We start from the raw sequence: 24,855 nt of genomic DNA on the forward strand, positions 1-24,855 counted from the left end.
TTGGTTTGGTTTTATTACATTGCAAATATCTAAATAAATCAATCAGCAAAGAAAATGAGGGCTGAATAGAGTGAAAATCTTTTTTGATGCATTTTGGTGATGGTCAGTTCCCACATAATTAACACACAAAAATTCAACCAAATGCATCTTTCTGAACTGCTATTCATGTGTCTTCACACGGCAGCATGAGTGCTATACGCTCTCTTCCACTTACATGAGCTCACCGATTGGTTAGTGTCACTCTGATTGACTTGGAGAGAGAGTACACTTTCCGAACCAGACAGCACGGCCAGTTTGCTCTTGATCTCTTGGCTACAGCTGGGAGATTTGAACTCGCAATGTCTCAGACCATAGGATGAACCCTTTTCTGTTGCGCCACACCGAAACCTTCATTTCTAAAACTTCCTTTAGCTCAGTTGGTGCATCAGTATAGCAGCTTGAAAATACAGCAAATATGCTGGCTGCAACCCCATACACGTGATTCATGAGTCGATTCAGAGTCGAATCATTTTCTTCCTGTAATAGAACCACGCTATTTAGATACGGTTAAAATAAAATCAAGCCCATTTAAAGAGTTTGCTATTTGGTAGCATTCTGTTGAAAATCACCATCTCTGCCATGATGGATGGTTTCACCCTGAAGGGAATCTAAAGTAATGTGTGTAGTACGGCTGTGTTCAGCTGCAGGCTGAGACTCACTGTGTGCTGTGGGGGAAGTCCAGCAGGTGAGCCATAGTAACAAATGGATGGTTGAGTGTCTCAATGGGCGTGATCCTTTTATCTGCGTCGATGGTCAGCATCTTGGTCAGCAGGTCGATGAACTCTCTCCGGTCTGCCTTCTCTGCCAGCATGTCACTGCCCTCCAGCTCTGTGCTCACATTCACCTGCACGTGAGGCAAACAAAGAACCGAGTTTAATCCACTTGTCAACTCTTGCCTCAGTTGACAACCAGGTGTTTACTATCATCTAAGCTACAGAGGGAGTGTACAAGCCTAACACTGAAAATTATTAACGGTCACTGAAAGTATTAATGCATATCTCTGTAAAAGATATCGTGAATGATGGCTTTCATTAAGCATTCCACCATACTTTTTTGTTTTAAAAAAGAGATGCAAGAATTTGACCCTTCGGTGCAAAACCCAGAGATCCATAATCGACATGTCCCGGGATCTCAGCGGGTCACCAGGTCTCAGTAAAAATATTGGCAACCTTGCACCTCTGTGATATTTCCAAATATTTGCATTCTCATTAACAGCTTGTCACAGAGACACTTTGGAATGCGTCTGGCGCCAAAGCAAAGATCGTAATCAGCCTAAAGGGATCAAAGTAAACACAGATACATAATTCTACTAATTAAAAACATTGTACACAGGACATTTTACTGACACTCGGGTCAGCATCATGCACGGACTACATAATCAGTCATTTACAATGAACAAGTTTTGGAACCCTATTTTATTATGCATCGAGGAATGTCTTGTGGTGTGTGTGTGTGTGTGTGCGTGTGTGTGTGTGTGTGTGTGTGTGTGTGTGTGTGTGTGTGTGCGTGTGTGTGTTCATATCTTGGTGGGGACCAAATGTTGTGATAGCCTGACAATTTTGACCTTGTGGAGACATTCGGCTGATCCCCATGAGGAAAACTGTAGCTTTCATTTAAAATGAAAGATAGAAAGAAAAAGAAATGTTTTCTTTTACATACTGAGGTTAGACTTAGGGGGTGAGATTTAAGATGAGTATGACAAACGTATGTGTGTGTGTGTGAATTAACAAGCTGCTGAAGTACAGCACCTGGCTAGAGCAGAGATACAGGAGAAGACTAGTTCATTGGGAATCTCTTAGATAGAGATAGCAGGCACATTTTTCATAAAGCAGAGCGATTTATCTGCAGCCCCACCCCCCTGAGGCTATCTGATGAACTGCCGGTCACGGACGCAAATCTGATTCCCCGTCCCTTTTCTTATGCAAGCTGCCCCCCCATCAATCTGCTGCAGGATAAAGGAATAATCTTCAACACACACTGAAAAATAATCAGACTGTCCTCTGCTGGGAAATGGAATGACTTCGGGAGAACACACACACACACAGACACACACACACACACACACACACACAGACACACACAAACACACACCCAGGAGTGAAAATATGGCAGTGCAACAGACATATTTCAAAACATAAAAATACAGTTTAATGAACAGCCAGCCTTGTGAGTACATTGTCCCCTGGCCTAGTCAATCACGTCTGTCAGTTAACGCTCGGTCAACCACCGCACGCGTCCACCGCCCAGAATCAACCTGAGACATAGAAAAACCCACATGGCGTAATCTTTCCATGCTCTCTGCACTGCTCAGCTTTTGGGCACTCACGATGACATCATGACATCCAAGAACTCGTATAAAAAGTCACTGGTTCGTGCACGAAGCGAGACATCACTACGCACCTCGTAAAGGGACACTTTTTTCCTAGGCCTGTAGCATTCTGATCAACATTCTCAGACCAGATGTGTCTCGCACACAGTATCTCAGTATTTCCTGTCATTCTCTGGATGGAGAGCAGCCTGAGCTTTTCAACTTCCTGGGCAATCATCCCAGCATTTAGACCTTCTGCAATCATCCAGAATACAAACCAAGCACACAGCCCAAACAGCTCACTACTCATTTATTCTGAGTCGCCCTGGAACCTCAACTTCTGTGTTTTAATGACTTAATGACCGTGTTTCTTTGACTCTGTCTGTCTATTTATCTGGAGATCTCGTCACACGTTGTATAGAGCTAGAACTAGAGATGTCCAGGCTTCAGCGTATTCACTGGCCTCGGTGTAATATAAATCAGATTTACATTACGTTTGTTTTTTTCGGGAGGGAAAAACCTACACTTGCATCATTTGCTGGAAAAGTACAAGCTGTGCTGGTAAGTCCAGGGCACGTTTGACAGCTAATGGAGTGAGCTGATTTCATTTCCAATAACTTTCAGCTATTTGCAGGAGGAAACGGGGTTTTTTTTTTTTTATTTAAAAAAAAAATGATTCACTTTGACCCATCTAACCAAATCTGGTTTGAAGCTTTAGGTCACATCCTTAGTTTCAGAGCACAAATGTTTTCTTCAACTTGTAACAAGTGATGGCACTTTACCAGGGGAAGAACTCGGTTTCACTTACTCATAGACAAAACACTGACAGAGGCATGTGGAATTACACACAGGGGAACGTATGACGTACGACGCTGGACTATTATAACAATTTATATTAGCTACCAAAACTTAATAGGGGGACATATGTTCAGTGACATCACACACACACACACACACACACAAAGCAGATGTTGAAGGTGTTTATTTAGTGTGACGGAGTGTGTTATCATTTTCAGCTGTATGTGTGAATATTTGCTTTACCTGTGCCATATCATCCAGGCAGTTGAAAATGTACTTGCGGGCCTCCTTAGACTTGATCCCTGTCTCACCCTCATGATCCTCTGGTGTCTGTGGAGAAGAAAAACATTCATTCAGTTGCTCTGCTTCCACAGGAATACATTATATATATATATATATATATATATATATATATATGTATATGTCTTAAAATAGATCTCAACATACGCTTATCGGTACTGCGTTTGGGGCATTTAAAAATGGATAGCATGGGGATTCAGGTGGTTAAAGATTTCAGAACAGTTGCTAGGCAACTGAGAAATTGTGGACGCCAAGCATGGAATAACTAATAGCTAACAACTGAGGTAAATTATTTAGCTAGCTAGCACACAGAACAGATATTTGGTGTATGGGAAAAGAAAAAGCACTGAGGAAACTAGAAGAAACCAGCGAGATCATTAACATTTCCTTCGGACGTGATGGTAAATAATTAAGACAGCATGGAAATTACACTGTAACTACATCAGAAGCTAACTTAAACTTACAAAGTCATGAACAAGTGTTGGCCATTAATATAGAATCAGCTAAGGTGAAACACTATTTTGTTATTTCATATATAGATATATATATATGAGTTATATAAACTAGCTTGACATGAGATTACAATTCAGCATGCGATGTGTCTATGCAGTTTTAATAGCCTCGTGTTTTCAGCACAGCGTGAGATCAATAAATGTGCACTCAGCTAATCGGATTGAGGCTACATGCTGCTACAGCCTCGTAGTGGACTGAAACCTGTTCAATAGTGGAAAAGCTGTGCATTCACAACTCAGTGTGTGTCCCAAAGTTCACTCGAGGCAAGCTCTTCGGTGAAACGTGTATCAAGTGACCTTCAGCAGCTTGGAGGTTGGGGTGAGGGAGAGGAGGAAGTTTGAAAGTAGTTGAGGAACAACTCTGAGCAAGATCCTGCTCTTCTCTGGGGTTGTGTCATCACACTAACACTGTTCTGTTTTCACTGGGCTTTGGGGCTGTTTACCGGCAACAATGAGAGCAGTGGGGTTTAAGACAGGGGTTTAGGGAGCGATAACAGGGGAAACAAGCTGCGAGGCAACTACAGGATGTACAGTGCTGAATGTGAGATTCAGGCTTGAGATTGTGGAAAGGGTGGAACTGTAAGCCCTATTCACACTGGATTAGTTTTATATGGGGAGGCGGAGTAATGTAATCAATACGCGAGTATCTCTGGGAGTTTAGATCCTACTGAGTGGCAGAAATATATACTGTCTTCACTGGTAAAGGGACTTTCATCTCCCATGAATTCAAGGATCAGTCAAATTTGAAATGCAAAAATAAAATGATAGATAGATAGATCGATTTACATCTATAAGGCAACAACTAAAATGAATCTAGGCAACAATATAATTGATAATAAATGGATTATTAGTTTAAAAAAGGACAGAAAATGCTATTAAATATGAAATATATCGGCAAAATATTGAATCTTTGCCTTAAGAATCAAAGTTGTACCACATCCTAGATTCAGTAGTATCATTAACCTTCAAATCAAATCATTGCTTTATGAGTAAAAATTTGAACAAATCCTTGGAGCCTGAGATTTACACCACTTCTGTATTACATGTTATAGTCATGTGACCTATTAATGATCAATGCCCTACAACATGTGCTTCTAATTCTGGTTAAATCAAACTGTTTGTATTAATGTGCACATGTACAGCATGTAGGTGGATGTAATACTGTGTACTATGTATTATGAAGGCTCTGTGCAATGTATCTGGTGTAAGAGAACTGACCAGTGGTCCATAATGTTGCTAAAAACTGACACAAGCTTCAGCAAAAATCCACTAGTGACATCATGATGGTGCTGCTGTTGCTATAATTTTCAATACTGAGATCTCTGTGTGTGTGTGCACATACGTGTGTGAGAGTATGAATTTGAGTGTGTGTGTGTGAGTGTGTGTGTGTGTTTGTGTGTGCGCAGGTGCGTGCGGGTGTGCACGTATATGTGTGTGAGAATACGAGTCTGAGTGTCTGTGTGTATGTCTGTATGCATGTGTGTAAGTGTGTTTGTATATATATGTGTCTATGCATGTGTGTGTGTGTCAAGTGCGTGTGTGTGTGTGTTTGTATGCATATGCGTGTGTGTGCATGTATGTGTGTGTATGTGTGTAGCATGTGTGAGTGTTTGGCACGTGTGCGTGTATGTGCATGTGTGTGGTGTGTGTGTGTAGCATGTGTGTGTGTGTGTGGCATGTGTGTGTGTGGCATGTGTGTGTATGTGTTGTTTGTATGCATGTGTGTGTGTGAGTGTGTATGTGCATGTGTGTTAGTGTGTGTGTGTGTGTGTATGCATATCAGACTGTAGATCAGTCCATACCTTTAATCTCCACAGTGGATAGGTAGAGTCTGGGTCTCTGTTGAAGAACCTGGTAGTTTTCGTTCCAGCACTCAGCAGATATTCTGCTGGCAGCCCCTGTGTTTGAGAAATGTACCGAATCTGGGGGAAAAGAAGCAAAAAAAACAAGCATTTGGGTATGTGAGAGACTGCTCAAAGCATGCACAAAGTGTGCTCATCATCTGACAGAATCTGCCTCAGTAAAGTTCACATGCCACGCTCTCTCTTGTACTGTATCTCCAGCATAACGGCATTATACGCTGAATAAACAGCATCTGAAAGAATGCGATCAGCACCAGCTTTATTCCTTCCCCCTAAGTCTTTTTATAAACATCCTGAGAGCTGCAATTACGCAGAATGGCATCCATACACCTGCAAGGGGACTAAATGCGAAACGGCAGCCTGCAATATCCACAATAATCATCTCTCCCGTGTTCAGCGTCTTCCCCACCAATCAGTGTCTCTTATCCTGAGCCTGAACTCACGTCTGCGCCTGAAACCTTGATCACATTGTAGGCTTGCTTTTAACCTTGGGAATATAAAATCTCTGGGATTTCTTTCTCTTTTTTTTTTTCCATATGTGGAGGATTCCATTTATTTATTTATTTATTTAAACGATCGTCTCTAAACCAAATAATATTTAACCAGTCCATTCTGCTACATTTACGGTAATCATTACAGCTTTACTTGAGTGTTTACCCAAGCTCAGTTAGCACGGTTACTCATGGCTAAGCCACCCTATAGTCTAGTCTAGACAAACATCACGTAGCACAGGTACGTCAAAGTTACCAAAGTTTGCCTCCAAAGGCATAGAAAGGAGGCTGTGTGCTAAAATGGCAGGAGGCAAATCAAAGTGAGCTTCAGAGCATGTTTATGGCTGTTTTAATTTGCTTTGAGCTAGAACATTGGCCCTGGGCCTTTTTCGAAGGAGCCAATTTTTTTATTTATTTATTTATTTTTTTTTAAGAGAAGACCCCACACTAGCACTCAGGAGCTGGACTAATTGGCCAGGTTGTGGCATCTGTCCAGCATTACAGCAAGACCTGAGAGAGATGAAAGCCCCAGAGCATGCACACATACAGACACAAACATGCTGCACTTTAGGAAGGCTGTGAGAACAGCAACATAGCCAGAGGTTTGTTTTGTTTTCTCTCCCTGGAGCACAAACAGTAATTGAGAGATGTATTTTTTTATAGCCATTTGCAGAAAGACAGATAGAGAGAGAGAGAGAGAGAGCCCTCGCTGCAGGGCCATACTCGACAGCAGATGCCAAACAGGAAATGCCATTTCTCACTCGCTCATAAACATTTCTAATGCATAATGTATTAATCTATTTTCAAATAACAACCTGTGTGTCCAAATACTCTACAAAGGAACACAGGAACTTGTTGTGTTTCAGAATAGGGCTTTAAAAGACGAGTGTGGGTAAGGCAAAACCCTACAGGTAAGAATTTCCCATTTTGGATATATTGCATTTACATCACGTCTTCTCTCAAACTGTGTTAATAAAACTCAACAGAAAAGGATTATTTCACCGTTTGTGTTTAAAAGCCTGAACAAGGCGTAAGCTCCGCCCACTTGCCATAATCACATTAAGTCATACATCGTGTATATCCCTGAAACACATTTTGCTGAGATAATTAACGGAGATCATTATGATGTACGTGGCCTTCTCTTTCCTTAAACAATGCTTAGTGCAGAAGAAACATTTCTTAGGAAAGTTTTTCCACAAATACTTTTTTTGCATCTTCATCCCATCCCTGATTAGAAGAATTTCCAAAAAATAAGGTTAATTACTGTTGGAATTACATTAAGCAAACTTCACTTCTGGCTAAGTGAAAAGCAAACATGCATTCGAGCTCACTCAGGCTTTTTTTTAATCTCCACCAACCATTAAGCACCCATGTGTCATCACTCTGCAGGATTAAGGCCTGATAATAGTCTTACTTGATCGTACTCAGACGCTCCAGGATAAAGCGGCCAGCCCAGGAAGAGCTCAGCGATGACGCAGCCCAAGGACCACATGTCTATAGCCTCACAGAAGGGCAAGCCAAGGATGATCTCTGGAGCTCTGGAAGAGACACAAACACACAGCAGCAGAAGGTCAGTAGAGGACACAGTGAGCGGTGAACAGCCAGCCACTTTATCAAGCCTCATTTCATTAGCAACAGTTCACACATTCGAAGAGAAATCACTCGTGGTCAATCCGTTGCTAGGACATAATGCTGTGTGAATGAGTTTCTCTGCTGGAAACCTATTTAATACATTTTGATAATATTTACCTATTCACATTAGGATTAAGATCTCATAATCTACTTTAAGTCGCTTAAAATACTTTTAAAAGTCCCATGAGTACATACATGAGTTCCTTAGATCTTTGGATAAATAAAAGCTGCTAGTTTCACTGGTGTCCAAATTAAAAAATTTCCAAAACACACCCACACATACACACCTTTTTCTGTAGACGTAAATGCCATTTAACTTGTCATATAGTGCATAACATTATGACCACCCACCTAATATCATGTTGGTCCCCCTTTTGCTGCCAAAACAGCCCTGACCCGTCATGCACTGTGTATTCTGACACCTTTCTATCAGAACCAGCATTAACTTCTTCAGCAATTTGAGCAACAGTAACTCGTCTGTTGGATCGGATCACACGGGCCAGCCTTCACTTCCTATGTGCATCAATGAGCCTTGACTGCCCATGACTCTGTCGCCGGTTCACCACTGTTCCTTCCTTGGACCACTTTTGATAGATACTGACCACTGCAGACCGGGAACACCCCACAAGAGCTGCAGTTTTGGAGATGCTCTGATCCAGTCGTTTAGCCATCACAATTTGGCCCTTCATCAAACTCACTCAAATCCTTACACTCGCCCATTTTTCCTGCTTCTAACACATCAACTTTGAGGACAAAATGTTCACTTGCTGCCTAATATATCCCACCCATTAACAGGTGCCATGATGAGGAGATAATCAGTGTTATTCACTTCACTTCTCATTGGTCATAATGTTATGGCTGATCAGTGTATCTAACAGTATGTGGTGTATATATGGCATGGTGAGAAACCCATCAGATGACACTACAACCATATATCATTATTATGTAGTATTTAAAATAAATAAAAAAGAAATCAATAGATTCCGGGTGCTTTTAGACAATCAATTCACTGGTGACTTTCACATTATAGTCCATCCATTATCCATACCGCTAATTCTACACAGCTTGCAGAAAATCTGGAGTCTATCCCACAGGACTCAGGGCACCAGGCACAAGGGCAGGGTGCCAATACACACACACACACATTTAGAGATGCCAATCATCCTACAGTGCATATTATTGGACTAGGGGAGAACAGGGAGAACATGCAAACTACACACACACACACACACACACACACACACACACACAAGGCCAGAGGCAGGAATCAAACCCCCAACCACAGAGATGCCAGACAAATGTGCTAACCACCAGGATGCCATGCCTCCATGGAGACCTTTAAGATGCAGATATGTGTGAAAAAGGAGAGCGTTTCAGGGAAACATGGATTTTTTTTGCAAAATTTGAAATATTATAAAATGTCAAAATTTCACCATATTAAAAGATTTCCCAGATCCTCAAATCCATCTAGGTGTGTATTTTTTTTTTTTTTACCTGGAGACACATAAGAAATGTCAATTTTAGTTTAATATCAGACAAAAAATATTACTCTAGGCTGAAAAATAAAACCCACTTCACTTTCTCTGGTTCATATGATATGAGAGCAAATTTTAATGTAGCACTACCGCTAAACCCTTCTCTGTCTGTAGAGGTATAAAAAATACAGGCTTGTTAATATTTGAGTGTGTTTGAATACAAAATATTTGCTGTCACTGAAATTTCGAAGGTAGATATTGCTTTCAGGTGTCCGCGAGGAGTGGAACTTCTGAGTGCACTTCAGCATTAGGGAAACTGTGGAAACAGGACGGAAGTCCAGGAAGCCGGATCAGTTCCTGTGGCTACAACCTGCTAATGTGGAACCGATGCGTCGAAACCTAAAACCGCGATCTGTTACCTAGGAAACACAAGACTTTGCACTTAACATGCACTTTATATACAGTACACTTTAATGATAAACGTCGGGAGCAGTTCATTAGCATAGAGCCACATGCTTTCATGTAAAATCGCATGAGCTACAAAAGCGTGATTTGGAAAACCTGTCAAGGGCACATGTTTCGAAACCGAGGTGAATTTTTCCACTCAGCCGTATGCTCTCTCTCTCCAGGGCACCGTGCTGGGAGGAAAGCCGGCGCGAGAGTGTGTGAGCCTCTGTGCCACTAGGAGCAGCTGGGAATCCATCAATCAGACCTGTCTCTCAGCAGATATACAGCGCATAAAATATACAGGATGAGTGTGTGCTTAGGACTACAGCTGGAGTCATTGTAAAGAGGACAGCGGAGGAACATACTGTTCTGAAAGAAGAAGTGAAGGATTTGGACGTGGAGTTTGTCACCCGATCACAGTTGCTCGGCTCCAGCAAAGGACAAACACGTGGCCGGCCTGGCTGTATGAAATATTCCAGGGCTCAATGCCACCACATATGCAAAAGGGTGGCCTTCTCTTCCATCTTCTCTGACTTTCACTCCATCGCTTGCCATCGCAACATGCAAAACAGGCCAGCAGCTGCTAATGCTGAGCTTCTGGTGAGCGTGATCACACACACACACCCACACACACACACACACACACATCTGCACAGCATTATCTCCCTCAGGGCCTTTGCCCAAAATGCAGAAATGATTAGTGACATATTCACTTCTACACCCGAGGACTGCTGTTTCCTTATTCTCCCTCTGTTCTACACACACACACACACACACACACACAGGACACGCGCCGGGGACTATTATGTATATCTTAGAGTTTTTATAATACATTTGCATCTTCCTGCAGTGATGGTGTGATACGATTTATACCTTTTCCAATAGCTACAGCTGAAGGTGTGTGTAATCCATGGCTGCGTGATAACAACTAAAATGGATTTGTTTGCCTGACATTAAATTCACAATTACTCATTTCAACTTTTTGTTGTAACTTCAAAGCAGCTGAGAAACTGGCTGTCCTTTCAAATCATACAGAAATCTGGAATAACAATCTGAACAAAAATAAATCTTTTAATCAGAGTAAGGCGGTATATGATTTTGCAATATACACATCGTGGTCAAGAGATGGATGTGTGATTTAGCACACACACACACACATGTGCACACACACTCATACAAGGAAATTGCACCTAATGTTCCACTGCTCTACATTTTACCTGCTACAGCTGTGTTTCTGGTAAAAGCACCGTATCCAGACCACACCACAGCTAAAGTGAAACCACATCACCAGAACAAAGACAGAACAATGTCGAGGACCTCCGATCAAACCGTCAGCTGGACTCCTGTTGAGTAAAACCACTGTCCACTGTCTCAGCTGATCCACATCCAGTGCTTCAAATGAGTGCAATCTTCCTGGCTTCAGCAAAGCCAAAAAAATCCTACCTGGAGTTTTATATCATAGTGTTTCAATCACACACCATTTTTCTATTGTCAGATTTGGGGCTGAATTTTTGCTTCCTTGTACAAAGCAAATGTAATTAGAGGCGCGAGATGTTTAAAATGACTCACTTTACTTGGGAAGAGAATAAATGGTACTTTGCTGATAAAATAGCCTGTGATCCTTAAATACTTCTCCTGAAAGTGTCAGATTTTCAAATCAGTCAATCAAGTGGCAGCACAGCAATGCATAAGACCATGCAAGCTTCAGTTTAAACATCATAATGGGAAAACTCTTCAGTGATTGACCATGGCATGATAGACTGGAGTCAGATGAGCTGGTTGAGTATTACAGTAACTTCTGATCTTCTGGAAATTTCATGACCAGCAGTCTTCAGAGTTTATACAGAGTAGGGTGAAAAAAACAAAAACATGCACTCTGTACAATCGAGGTGAGCAGGAAGCATCTCAGAACTGTTTATAGGGATGTGCTACAACAGCAGAAGACCACATCAGAGCAGGAATCTGAGACTACAGTGGGCACGAGTTCACCGAAAAGTATAACTGAAGATTGGAAAAAGACCATCCAGTATTTTAGAGAAAATGATTCTCAATGAAGCACAAATAAATTATCAAAGATGGAGATTCTGTCCTTACAATGGCAGCAATTACGCAGTGCTCTTCTTTCTTAGACCTATTTATTACAGCAAAATGCTTTTTGCTGAAGAAACTCCTTCACTACACTTCAGCACATCTATCTCCACACACACAATTGCTATTGGGAGCTCTGACATCATGCTCTGTGGGCATGTCAGGATGCATCCATCACTGCTGACCTTCAGTACGGACAGCTACAGACTGCTCATCACACGGTGCTGTGCCGTGTGGACACACGACACGTGACTTTCCCGCTCATTTCCTCCTGTATGGCCCTCAGAGCCCTTCATCTACAAACGTGACCTCCATTTCGCCATTTCTCCTTTATTGATTGAGATAATACTGAATGTCTTCATGATGTACGTAAAAAGGCCTACAGCATAAATCACATGGTGCAGAGTGAGAGAGGGACAAATACCAATGACTAAATGGGTGGAAGTGCAGGGCAGGTGTGTGTGTTCACCTGCACCTCTACCTGTCTCACTCCTATTTCCTCTCTATTACACTGCCAGAGAGAGAGGATGAGGAGGGTTGGTAGAAAGACAGATAAAAGGACAGACAGACAGATAGATAGACAGACAGGTAGATAGATAGGTAGATAGATAGATAGATAGATAGATAGATAGATAGATAGATAGATAGATAGATAGATAGATAGATAGAAGACAATGTTTTGAGAGAGTGACACAGAGAGAGAGAGAGAGAGAGAGAGAGAGAGAGAGAGAGAGAGAGGAGAATCCCAGACAGACAGAGGGTAGCTGGTCGCTGAAAAGACAGATGAAAGGACAGACAGATAACTAGATGGACAGACAGACAGACAGACAGACAGACAGACAGACAGACAGACAGACAGACAGACAGACAGATAGATAGATAGATAGATAGATAGATAGATAGATAGATAGATGTGGCAAGGTTGACACAGAGAGAGAGGGAGATGGAGAGAGAGAGAGAAGATACCCAAACAGACAGAGAGATAGACCAGTTGAAAGGAGAAAGAGAGAGAGAGAGAGAGATGGAGAGTTACACAGACAGACAGACAGTCATAGAGACAAATAGACAGACAGATAGCCCAGTAGAGAGAAAAAGACAGAGAGAGATGGAGATGGAGAGACAGACTGCCAGACTGATAAAGAGAGGAAGAGATAGAGAGATAGAAATGGAGAGACAGACAGACAGACAGGAAAGAGAGAGGGAAAAAGAGACAAGATGAGATGAGATAAATAGAGAGACAGGAGGAGAGAGAGTGTGAGTGAGGGACCTGGCAGGTGCTTGTATCCACCCGCATCCCTCTCTCTCTCTCTCTCTCTCTCTTTCTCTTTCCCCTGAGAACAAGTTTAATATTTATGGCATCATGGCTGGGCAAGCTAAGGCCAAAGCTGCCTGTGTGCCTGTTTAATAAACAATGTAAGCAAGGTGATGCCCAGGCAGAGAGAGAGAGAGAGAGAGAGAGAGGTGGGGGGGTGAACAGATAGAGGGACAGAAGGACAAAAAGTGGAAAGCTAGAATGACAGACAGATGGTGGAAGGAAAAACGAGGTGAAAAGCAGAGTGAGGATGATGTGAAAGGGAAGGACGCAGAGACAGCTTAAGTCAGCTTATCCCAAAGCGAGCGCTAGGGGCTTGTCCACCGAGTCCTCCTGATGAAAGCTATTTAAATTTCTCTGAGCGCAAGAGACGGGCTGTCTCTGCAAAGCACGCCCCGCAAACTTTTGTAAAGGAGCTCGGATATCCTCCCATTGTGGGCGCGCTCTTTCATTTCAAGGTCTCGAGAGCATCTTCCTCTGTGTGTGCACCGAACGCAGAGGAAAATGCTGACGATGCTGTCACAGTCTCGGCTCCTTCCCTTCCGTCATTAGCATTCCCAGGACAGTGAGAGAGAGAGATGGAGCGAGAGAGGGAACGATGACCTCTTCACTGAGAGGGTGACTATACCCTACACAATACTATACCCTATATCACTTGATAGATCTGATAAATGCCTTGTGTTAATACACTTTTCTGCAGAAAGTGTTAAATGATCTGATGGATTAGAACACAGCCCTGAGATGTCACACTGTGCCCAATACTGTAGATTCTGTAAATATTCAAACACAAAAGCCATATGTGTGCACACGCCCACACTCTAACCTTTATCCTCGTCTCTCACTGCTTCTTTTGTGTGTCATTCGGGAAAAGGAGACGTCAGAGAGGCACAAGGCCATGCTCAGCCCATAGATCACACAGGCTTACATTAGCCCTGCTAACCAAACAAAGAGAGGCAGGCAAGCCGTCTCCGCACCGTAATCACCTCTTCCTCTGCTCCTCATTATTCCCCCACACAATCACTCCAGCCTTATCCATAATCCAGCTCATTTCCAGCATTATACTACCACCCTGCTGCCCCACACCCCAGAGAGAGAGCATAGATAGATAGACAGACAGATAGACAGATAGATAGATAGATAGATAGATAGATAGATAGATAGATAGATAGATAGATAGATAGATAGACAAGGGGGAAAACAGATGAAACAGATAGCTCAGACAAGCCGAAAGACAGATACAAAAATAGATAGAGAAATAGAGAGAGATAAAGACAGACAGACAGACAGACAGACAGGTAGATCAATAGATAGATAGATAGATAGATAGATAGATAGATAGATAGATAGATAGATAGATAGATAGATAGATAGATAGATAGACAGAACAACAGAGACAGTTGCAGAGACAGAGGAATAGACAGGCAGACAGGGAGATCAATATATGGACAGACAGACAGACAGACAGACAGACAGACAGACAGATAGATAGATAGATAGATAGATAGATAGATAGATAGATAGATAGATAGATAGATAGATAGATAGATAGATAGATAGATAGATAGATGGGGGGGCACATGAAACAGATAGCTCAGACAAGCCGAAAGACAGATACAAAGATATATAGAGAAATAGAGAGAGATAAAGACAGACAGACAGACAGACAGACAGACAGACAGACAGACAGACAGATAGATAGATAGATAGATAGATAGATAGATAGATAGATAGATAGATAGATAGATAGATAGAACGACAGAGACAGTTGCAGAGACAGAGGAATAGACAGGCAGACAGGGAGATCAATATATGGACAGACAGACAGACAGACAGAGAGATAGATAGATAGATAGATAGATAGATAGATAGATAGATAGATAGATAGATAGATAGATAGATAGATGGTGCATGTCTTCCATCATGAGCTGTGTTTCTTATCTCTTTTGGTCCAAAGCTGCACTCTGTCTTTCCCTCTGTCTCACCTCGCTCCTCTCCCGCTCTTCACTAGCATGCAGCACTGAGGCCATGTGTTTTTCTGTTCCACCAGCATTACACACACTAGCAGGATTTCCGAGCACAGATGGCTGTCATAACAGATCTGGCTTTAACCAAAGCACAACCGTCCTGAGCAGGCCGCTGCACTGAGGCTACATTAATGGCCTTAGAGGTTTATCTGTAAGTGAAGTCTGGAGCTGAGAGGCTGCTGTGCTGACGTCAGGCTGAGACACACACATGCAGAGACACAGAGAGACAGACAGAGAGAGAGAGAAAGAGAGACAAAGACAAAGACAGAGATCGAGTGAGAAGAAGGAGTAGTGTCCTGGCTGTGTGACCCTCCTCTCTCTTCACTCTGGCGCCCGTCTGCCAAGGAGCCTCCAGGGGGCTTTGTCAGCCATGATCCTGACACACACACACACACACACACAAACAGTCTCTCCCTTTCCCCTGCACTCTTGCTCCAACACCTTCTCAAGAAGTCTTTGCAAATATGTGGGTCGCGTCAAGTGCTCTCTGCTTCGGGAAAGATCCGGAGACATAAAAAACCCCTCTGTCACTCACACACTCCCACAGTCTGGACGGGAATGAAGACAGAGTTTAAATATTCCACCAGCACAGAGTAACATGGAGCTGAGGCCAGAAGCTATTTAAAGCTAGCCAACAATAACCAAAACCAACATTCAGTATACTGTGCTAGTCAGCTAACAAGTGGTTAAGTCAGCTAGTGGACCATGTTAGTGACTTAAGTAATTTACCTTGTGGTTAACGTTTACTTACCTAACTTTACTAGCTAACATTACTAGCTAACTTGATACCCAGGTAAGTGATCTAGCATCCTCACTGCTGCTGTCACATTATATTTAAGTAGGCTAATTTAAAACCAGTCTTTCAGTCTGTCTGATGTTATCTTAGTTACACAATATCATATTTTTATTTGGACATATTTTTTACACTGTTTGTGTAACAGGCAGCAGCTAGAAACTCCTGCTAGCAATATTCTGTCTAAGAGCTAGAACACATGTCCACAATAGAGTCATATGTGTCCTAACTGACATTGTTAAAGGAAATAGGAACAGGAAACGGTTCAGCATGGCACATTACAGATTTTTCTCCCTGTTATTATCTGTGTGTAGCAGCAGCAGAATGGACAAGTGGAGAAAATGGAGAGTATATAGTGTATAATAACTGTATTACTCAATGCAGTCTGATTTATAGAGCTGCTGCCCAGTGCTGGTATAAAGCTCATGGCTCAGCTCAGTGTGTGTATGTGTGTGTGTGTGTGTGATGCTGTGTAGTGGATGTGCTAAAGCTGCAGACACCAGAGAGCCATGTGAAAGCCAACACTGATGAGGGCAGCACAGGGCTCTGGGGAAGCATGCTATCGTAACCCCCCACATATGAGCCATTCAATATCCCTAGCCTTGGTTTTTTTTCCCCTGTTTCTGCATCGCAGACTGAGAATGGAGGCGCTCTCTCTACACCTGATAAATCTATAACACCGTTCCCCCCCGGTCACACACATCCCTCACTCCCCCTTGCCATCTCAAACAACCTTTCTTACTTTATCTCTTGTTTTTTTTTCCCTCTTGCTTATTCAAGTCCTTCCTCCCCCATAGTCCATAGCTCATCTATAGCCTTCTAGCTGGTACCTTGAGTTCCTCAAGTTCACAACACAACCCCGCTGTACAAGTACGACCTGTACGGGTTTAATCAGATTGTTCTGTGTGCCACAGAGCCCAGGGCTGCTTCTGTGTTTAAAGAAAAAATGTGATAAAAAAAATATAAAAAATATAACTATAAGGACAGGACAGACCCAACAGTGTATAAAAGCCATAAAAAGATCATATATAAACAAATTTTCGACATGAGTCTAAAGTGTATTTGAGTTGCATGTACAGGTGGACCAACATCTGCACTGTGCGTATCTATAAAACCACATTCCCTGTCTGGAATTTCTTCCCTTTTCTAAAAAAGCACTAACAACTGGCCACCGGCAACCAAAGACACAAAATCGCTCCAGTCCGAGTTCCTGAACCAAGACAAACACAATTAAAGCCTGCTGCTCCCCATGAGCGCCTCTTAACTGTGCAGAGAATATGCACACGGCGCACACGCTCAGCTCCCGAGCATTATCATTCCTCCCTCCCACTGCTCATGCATTGGAAATAGCGTGCAGTCCTCGCGCTCTTCTCCCGCATGCCGCCGAGAATGGGAACGGACTTCTTCATTAATAATCAGTCAAAATGACAGGTGATTAATTTAGCGCTGCATATGCACCCCGCAGCCGTTCAAAGCTACAGGCGTACTTAATCACCTCTCCAAAACAATGGATCCACATTTTCTCCTCTCTGCCCAACAATTCTGCTCCTGGTTCTCTTTGCCTCCTTTAAAGAAAAGAGGGCCACCTTAATCTAGCCCCTGTTGTCCTTCAAGGGTGAAAATATGATGAAAACATAGAATAGGAGGAAATAAAAATGATGAAATATGGTGATCCTGCGACACATAATATTGATTCGTTTGGTGCTGGAGGTGACGTCAGATACAGGTTGACGCACTGAGAGAGGGAGAGAGAGGGAACTGGCAGCCCGGTCGGAACTGACCATAACCTCTAGAGTGGGCATTTCACATTTCACCAATTTTCATAACATCATCGAAGGTAGAACTGAATGTTTAAGAAGCCACGTATTATTTGCTTTCACGTTAGTTCATAAAAGTCTACTAAAAATTTGGACCCGTATTGTCACACTGTGTTAAAATACGTCTCTGAATGGAATGCGTTATATTTACACGTTTCAAATGATGTACTGATTGATCTAATTAGATTAAGAAGACTATTACAAGTTAGCTTGAGTCAGTTGTTCGCTCCGGCTAACCCACAAACAACATTCTATTAAGCATCATTACGTTATACACTATGCAGTGAGCATATATATTTAATATTCATTTGAGCTTCATCCTCACTGAATGTTGAAGAGGGATTCAAGTCTCTAATAAAATCTTTAATAAAAAGAGATTACTGTTATTAAACATCAACCTTCGTGATAAAATGATGATGTTTGCCCCTCATGATTTTGGATGAATAGTGCAGTGCTGCTCTCGCCGTTCCTTGGGTGTGAGGCTGTACATGCTCATACATAGGAATGCTAAAAATTTTTTCCAGTAAATACAAATCGGATGCAGTTGTGAAAAGAAATAGACAGCATTAATAGACAGCCAGAACTGGAGAGATGGAGAGAAGGAGTGGTGTGCTAATGAAGTGTAGTAGTGAGTAACCGCAGATACAGGGTCAGATTCAGTGAAGCTACAGATACATTATCATGACTGTGTGCAGATGTCACAGAGAGAGAGAGAGAGAGAGAGAGAGAAAGGAAGAGAGAATGAGAGGGAGAGAGGAAGGGGTAGATATAGACAGAGAGAGAGAGAGAGAGAGAGAGAGAGAAAGGAAGAGAGAATGAGAGGGAGAGAGGAAGGGGTAGATATAGACAGAGAGAGAGAGAGAGAGAGAGAGAGACAGACAGACAGAAATTAAGGGAGAGTGGGAGAAGGGAAGGGAAGAGAGAGTAAGATGGAAAGAGACAGAGAGAGAGAGAGAGATAAAGGGAGAGTGAGAGTGAGAAGAAGGAAGGGAGAGTAAGATGGAAAGAAAGACAGAGAGAGAGAGAGAGAGAGAGAGAGAGAGAGAGAGAGAGTGACAGAGACAGAGTAAGAGAAACTGAAGATTTGCACACAAACAATGCAACTGCACATCAGCCTCAGCCTAGTAGGGGATAAACCCCAAATGTACCCGGCCACCTCACCATACACACACACACACACACACACATTTAAACAAATGCATGGTGTATACAGCAGACATGGTGGTTGGCTGCACAGGTGTCCTGCAGCACATTAGACACACCCTCCATCTCACGCTCTGTGATGTGTGTGTGGCAGATAAGCAACATAACTGGCTTTTCCTCTCCCACACACTGCCAAGGATCTGCAAACACCTGGGCAGAACACGTCTACATTTATCAAGCAAACAAGTTAAATAAAAAAAAGGGCAAAATAATGCCTCTATCACCTCTGATAACACTGTATAACACCACCTTGTGCACCTAAGGACACACAGACTTTATCTGACGCTCTCTGGGAAGTCAAACCATAAAAACAGTAATAAAGATGTTGGACGTGGATGTGTGTATTGTAATGCTGTCGGCTGCGGCATGTGATGCGAGAGGGAAATGCAATAGCTACTCTGAATATGTCTTTATGGCCTGAGGGAAGGGTAAGGGACTGAATGAGTAGACAACGACAAAGCCCAGCTGGGAAGATGTCTCTCTCTCTCTCTCTTTCACACACACATACACACACACACACGCACACACAGACAGACTACAAGTCTCCGTTGTTATAACCAGCTTCCTGTAATAGATGTCACATCACCTGGACAGAGAGCAAACACAACTGCAACCATGTCCACATCACATTACACATTACAACACATATACAGATATATATTCTGACATGGCAGACCTGCTGTAATTACACAACACTGTTTCTGTCCTGAAATGAGAAATATACAGACGGTTAATGAATTATTTCGTCGAGGTCAGCTGTGAGGAAATGAAAGACATGGACATATTCCAGCAAACAAACAAAAAAACAACAACATACAGGTCGAATGAGCAATAGATTGATACAGGAATCTTCGTCATCTCTACGGCTTTGTCAAACAAATGTCAGTGTAGAAGGAGTCATCAAACAGACAAGCAGAGAAGGCGATGAAGGAGAAACAAACGAAGCATATGTACAGTGCAGCTGTTTCGCCTTTCCCCTCTCCCTGCTTCTGTCATCTCGCTCACTCACTCACTTTTTGGCTCCGAAGTCATTTGTTAAATGATTCATTCGATCAGTAAGTAATTCGATTATAAATATTCCGCAAACAATAAGTAACGTCCCACATGACTTTTGTGTAAACAGTATGAGGGATGATTTCAGACCAGAATCAGTATCTATGACATCAGGGCAGAGCAATGAACTGAAACCTTTAGAGGAACTAAAGAGCTCTACATTAAACAATAAGGACCGGTTTGTGTTCTGCGTTTCCACCACACTGAGGTACTGTGAGCATTATCTAAAATAACAGAAGAACAGAATGTTCAGCATTTCGCTATACGGTGAGGAAGGTAGATTTTGTTCTTTATTGTTGTAGGTTGTTGCATGAATATGTAATTATTGCAGCTGGCTGACATGGAGGTGGGTGGTGGAGTTACTTCACAAGCTCAGGATACTGATATAGAGATTTGATCTCTCTGGGTTTCCTCCAAGTTCCTCTTCCACCTCGGTTTTCTTCCACCTCCCAAAACATGTAAGTGTGTGAAATTTCCCCAGTTTTGAATGTGCATGTGATCTTTGATGGATTTTTGCTGTTCATCCATGGTGTATTCCCGCCTGACACCCAGCGTTCCTGGAAAAGGCTCTGGATCAACCATGATCCTGCCTAGGATGAATTGCTTACTGAATATGAATGAATGAATGAATGAATGAATGAATGAATGAATGAATGCAGAATTCTCAATCCCCACAGCAGCTGTCCCATAGACACAAAGCACTATTTCATGCATCAAGCCTTTTATTCCTTTTACACTGAGTGCTGTGACTTAACATTATGAATTGTACCAAACACCATATACACTCATTGGACAGTTTTGATCAGTCATTTGTGCCAATCCAAGTGCATCATGGCAGCATGACGCTTTTAGTAATTAAAGGTTGTGGAAAAGGGCAGTTTGGTGATTCACTGAAGCATTCAGTAGTGCAAAATCCCCTCTAATGCTCATTATCCTTCAGAATAAAAATACCTACACTGTAAATAATAAGAGGATCCTGTAACCTCACTGCCAAGGACTAAAACCAGGCCTGGATATGCCACATGAAAATAAACTTCCTGAGTTCCTGAAAGTTTTCCCGAAAAGTTTCCTATAATGGAAACATGTTTTATCTCTTCTGCTCACTCCCATCCTCCTCTGTAATGGTGAGAGTGCTTCTATAGAAGAGAATTCTGCCCTTTCCTAGGCACACCCACCTGCTCTCAATCATGCAGAAACACACACACACACGCTTCATACACATGACAGACAATCAAAGTATATTGTGGTGACAGTTCCTGGTGTGAGTTGGTTCCTGGTAAAATAGCCAATGGGATTTCTAGAAGTGGAGAGACATGCTGTTTCCACACTCCAAACCTCCAGACAGGACAGGCCTGGACACCACACACACACACACACACACACATAAATACACAGTCAAATGCCAAGAGAGGCAAGCTTGGCATTCAAGACTAAAATGAAGTTAATATGGTTAAGAAGAGACTGAAATGAAATTACCTTCATCTTTGCATAATTCTAATTAACAGCTATTAGATTTATTTCATTATCACTGCAGTGGCATCAGCGTACGTGTCAGACCTGTCCCTTCCAGACAATCAGTTCCTTTAGACGCTCAGCGTGGAGATCTATTTCCTTTCAGAGTTTAAACTGAATGAGAGTGAGAGAAGTAAGGAGCTACGAGTCTGACGTGTGCAGGACTGTTTTACAGAAAGTAGAGAGAGAGAGAGAGAGAGAGAGACAGGCAGACAGAGAGGGAGAGAGAGAGAGATAGAGAGAGAGAGAGAGAGAGAGAGAGACAGACAGACAGAGAGAGAGAGAGAGAGAGAGGGACAATTGAAGCAGAAAGAGTGAGACAGACCTGTCGTATTGGAGTGAGTGAGACATGGCTGCTGTATGAAGATAGCGGTGAGGAAGGGAGGGGAGATGAGGGATAGAGTGCGGTGGAGACAGAAGGGCTGTAGAGAGTCTGCTATGCTGCTGTAGCTCATTTCTGACCTCCACAATTACATAAGCCAAAAGAGCTTCTCTGTAGGACATGTGAAAGACAAAGAGAGAGAAAGAGAAGGGGGGGGGCAATTTAGAGAGCCAGTCCACTTACCACTGTATTTTGGGAGTACAGTGGGAGGAAAACAGAGGACCCAGATGGACAGATTAAACCCTAGCGCAGTAAAACACTAGCTTATGCACCACCAAACTGCTCCTTATTATTATTATTATTATTATTGCAGATGTTGTGTTTATTTAATAGGGACAGCATTTCCAAATCTAAATCTAAGTAACAAACTGTCACATGTCATGTGTCATCAATTCACACTGATGTCTTGTGCCCTAAAAACAATTACTTACAACATTATAAACCATCAACTACAACAGAGTGTATACCTGGAGAGAACACCTTTAGCAAGGACAATAAAACAAAGAACTCTTGTTATGAACCTCTAACTGTGTATAAGTAACAAAGTCAGAGACTATGAAATCATTTATACCGATATATTGCAATGTTTGTCCCTAACTATCTGTTTATTAATATTATTATTATTAGTAGTAGTAATAGTAGTAGTAGTAGTAGGAGTAGTAGTAGTAAGAGAGAGAAAGAGAGAGAGAGAGAGAAGCCCAGCCGAAAGGGGCAGTGAAAGAGTGAACACACTGGCCCCAACACAGGAAATGAGATGGTCATACTCCCTCCTGAGGGCAGGAAAAGGGTGCCAAGAGCACAGCTGCATCTCCTCTCTGCCCCTCTACCTCTCTCCATCCCTTCACCCCTCCCTTCCTCCCTCCCTCTTCATCTCTCCCTCTCCCTCGCCAGCTGTGGACCAGCTTAGTCACAGAAGCCAGGCAGAGAACAGGAGCATTCTCAGATCCAGCACTCTCTCTCTCTCTCTCTCTCTCCCTCTTCTCTTTATATTCCTTTAAACATCACATTCTCTGAAGGCAACGTCTGTAGATCCAGCAATAAACCCGTTCCCTGGGTTATAAATTAAAAGAGGCAGTAGCCTGCAGCTGGCATACTTCAGCCTTAAACACTCTCCTAAACGCGCTGCAAGAGACCTTATATTACGGGCCAAGAGTCTTATCTCTGGAAAAAAAAAAAAAAAAAGAGTTTAATGTACTAGGAGTCCCTCCCAAAACACATACCCACACACACAACACATTCTACCCGCTCCCCCAGACGTCTGCTTTTTTAATTGAGCAGCTTAAACCTAATCATAATCATAGGAGCTATCATTTACACAGCTATCAATCAGCAGAGAGAGCGGCTCCCTCTCTACGGTATAATAAGTCAGCCTGATTACCTTGCACGGTCCCTTAGAGGAAATCAAATCCCTCTAAACCCCCCACCCACATGCCTTCATGCCCCTTTCCTCCCTTCTCACACCCCTATCTATTCACACCAACCAGGACTCCCTTGCTGTTTATGCTCCAAAACATGCTACCACCTTCCCCAAAAAAACCACCATGTCTCCTATTTCCATGTCCTCCAGACACTCACAAACTCTCCCACCTTCCTCGGATTCTTTCCTCTTTACTTTCAAATTGCCGTTCCATTAGAAACCTTTCTACACCCTTCAACCCACCCAAACCTCATCCACCCACCCACCCCTCTCCCCCCTTTACTGAGCTGTAAAACCTGAGTATGTCTGTGTAGTCATATGAGGAAAGAACATTACCTAGAGAAACCACACAGATTTTACACGTTACAGCATGACATTCCTTCTTCTGCTACCTCACATGGAGATTCTCATTTGTACATGTCTTCATTATAAGCATACATTCTTTCGCACGGGTAAAACTGTGAGTCCAAGAAAACCATGTAACTACATAAACGTATCGAATTCCTTTCAAAGTATAAGTAGAAATCTTCCGAGTTGATGAGTTGTGACACAATGTTGATGTTTCTTAATATGGCGGAACCCACACATGTTCAGAAAACAACAGCTATGTTTAATTACAGTCTAATTTTAGATACACAAAGCCTTTTCTGAGTAATTTAACAAAAGATCTGAGAGAAATGTTGATATTCCCAGTGCATTTGTCTCATATTCACTGCTATTTTAGCTTTGCCTGCCTTTGCGCAACTCTGTAAAACAAAGTTATGCTAAGTAGCTAGCTAAATCCTTAGTGATTAACTAGCCTGTGTGCTCAGTGCTCTTGGAATGAATTTAACACACAGTTAATGCACCGGAATCAATACAAACTGTTATCTAATGTTATTAGCTAACTATAGGTAAGTTGCTAAGCTAACCTAAGCAATAAGTCTAATAGTAGTTGTCTAATATTGTATCATAAAATGTTGCTTCTCTCAGCAGATGGTGAAAAACTATAAATACAAAGAATTTTATTCAGTCAAAAGGCATTCATAAGGAAACAACAGGGAAAATAAATTTTAGGAATTGAGGAAGGCAAAAATTGTCTTATCTCATGTCATGACACTAATCCGTCCGTGATGACGGGTTTTTGTGAGGAAGAACTGTCTTGTCACACGAAATCTTAAGTTGTAATGTTCCTGAAAAAATCAGCAGAAGGCCTTCTGATCTGATCTAGCCACACACATATCCAGCCAAGAAGCCCAAATGTAAGCTTGTACACTCGGGGTAATGGTGGACACACACATGCAGCACACACCCCCATGCTGAAATACCGCGAGCGTCCCCCAGAGAGCTCTCCCACATGCCACTTGGAATTAATTCCACAGAGCAGGTCTTTCACTGCTGTGAGGAAGAT

General features: G+C 42.4%; 1 protein-coding gene across 6 annotated transcripts in view; it reads right to left on the minus strand.

Annotated features, from left to right (window-relative positions):
• Positions 1-24,855, minus strand: part of hipk2 (homeodomain interacting protein kinase 2) — an 87,103-nt gene that overhangs the window by 17,405 nt on the left and 44,843 nt on the right. For all 6 annotated transcript variants that reach the window (XM_058387398.1, XM_058387394.1, XM_058387393.1 and 3 more), the window contains exons 3-6: positions 7,725-7,848; positions 5,760-5,879; positions 3,389-3,475; positions 699-883 (exon numbers count right to left, since the gene is read on the minus strand). In XM_058387398.1, coding sequence (XP_058243381.1) covers positions 699-883; positions 3,389-3,475; positions 5,760-5,879; positions 7,725-7,848 — 516 coding nt within the window. The remainder of the gene's footprint in view (positions 1-698; positions 884-3,388; positions 3,476-5,759; positions 5,880-7,724; positions 7,849-24,855) is intronic.

The sequence above is a fragment of the Hemibagrus wyckioides genome, linkage group LG04, assembly GCF_019097595.1.
Source record: "Hemibagrus wyckioides isolate EC202008001 linkage group LG04, SWU_Hwy_1.0, whole genome shotgun sequence".
NCBI classification, from domain to species: Eukaryota; Metazoa; Chordata; class Actinopteri; order Siluriformes; family Bagridae; genus Hemibagrus; species Hemibagrus wyckioides.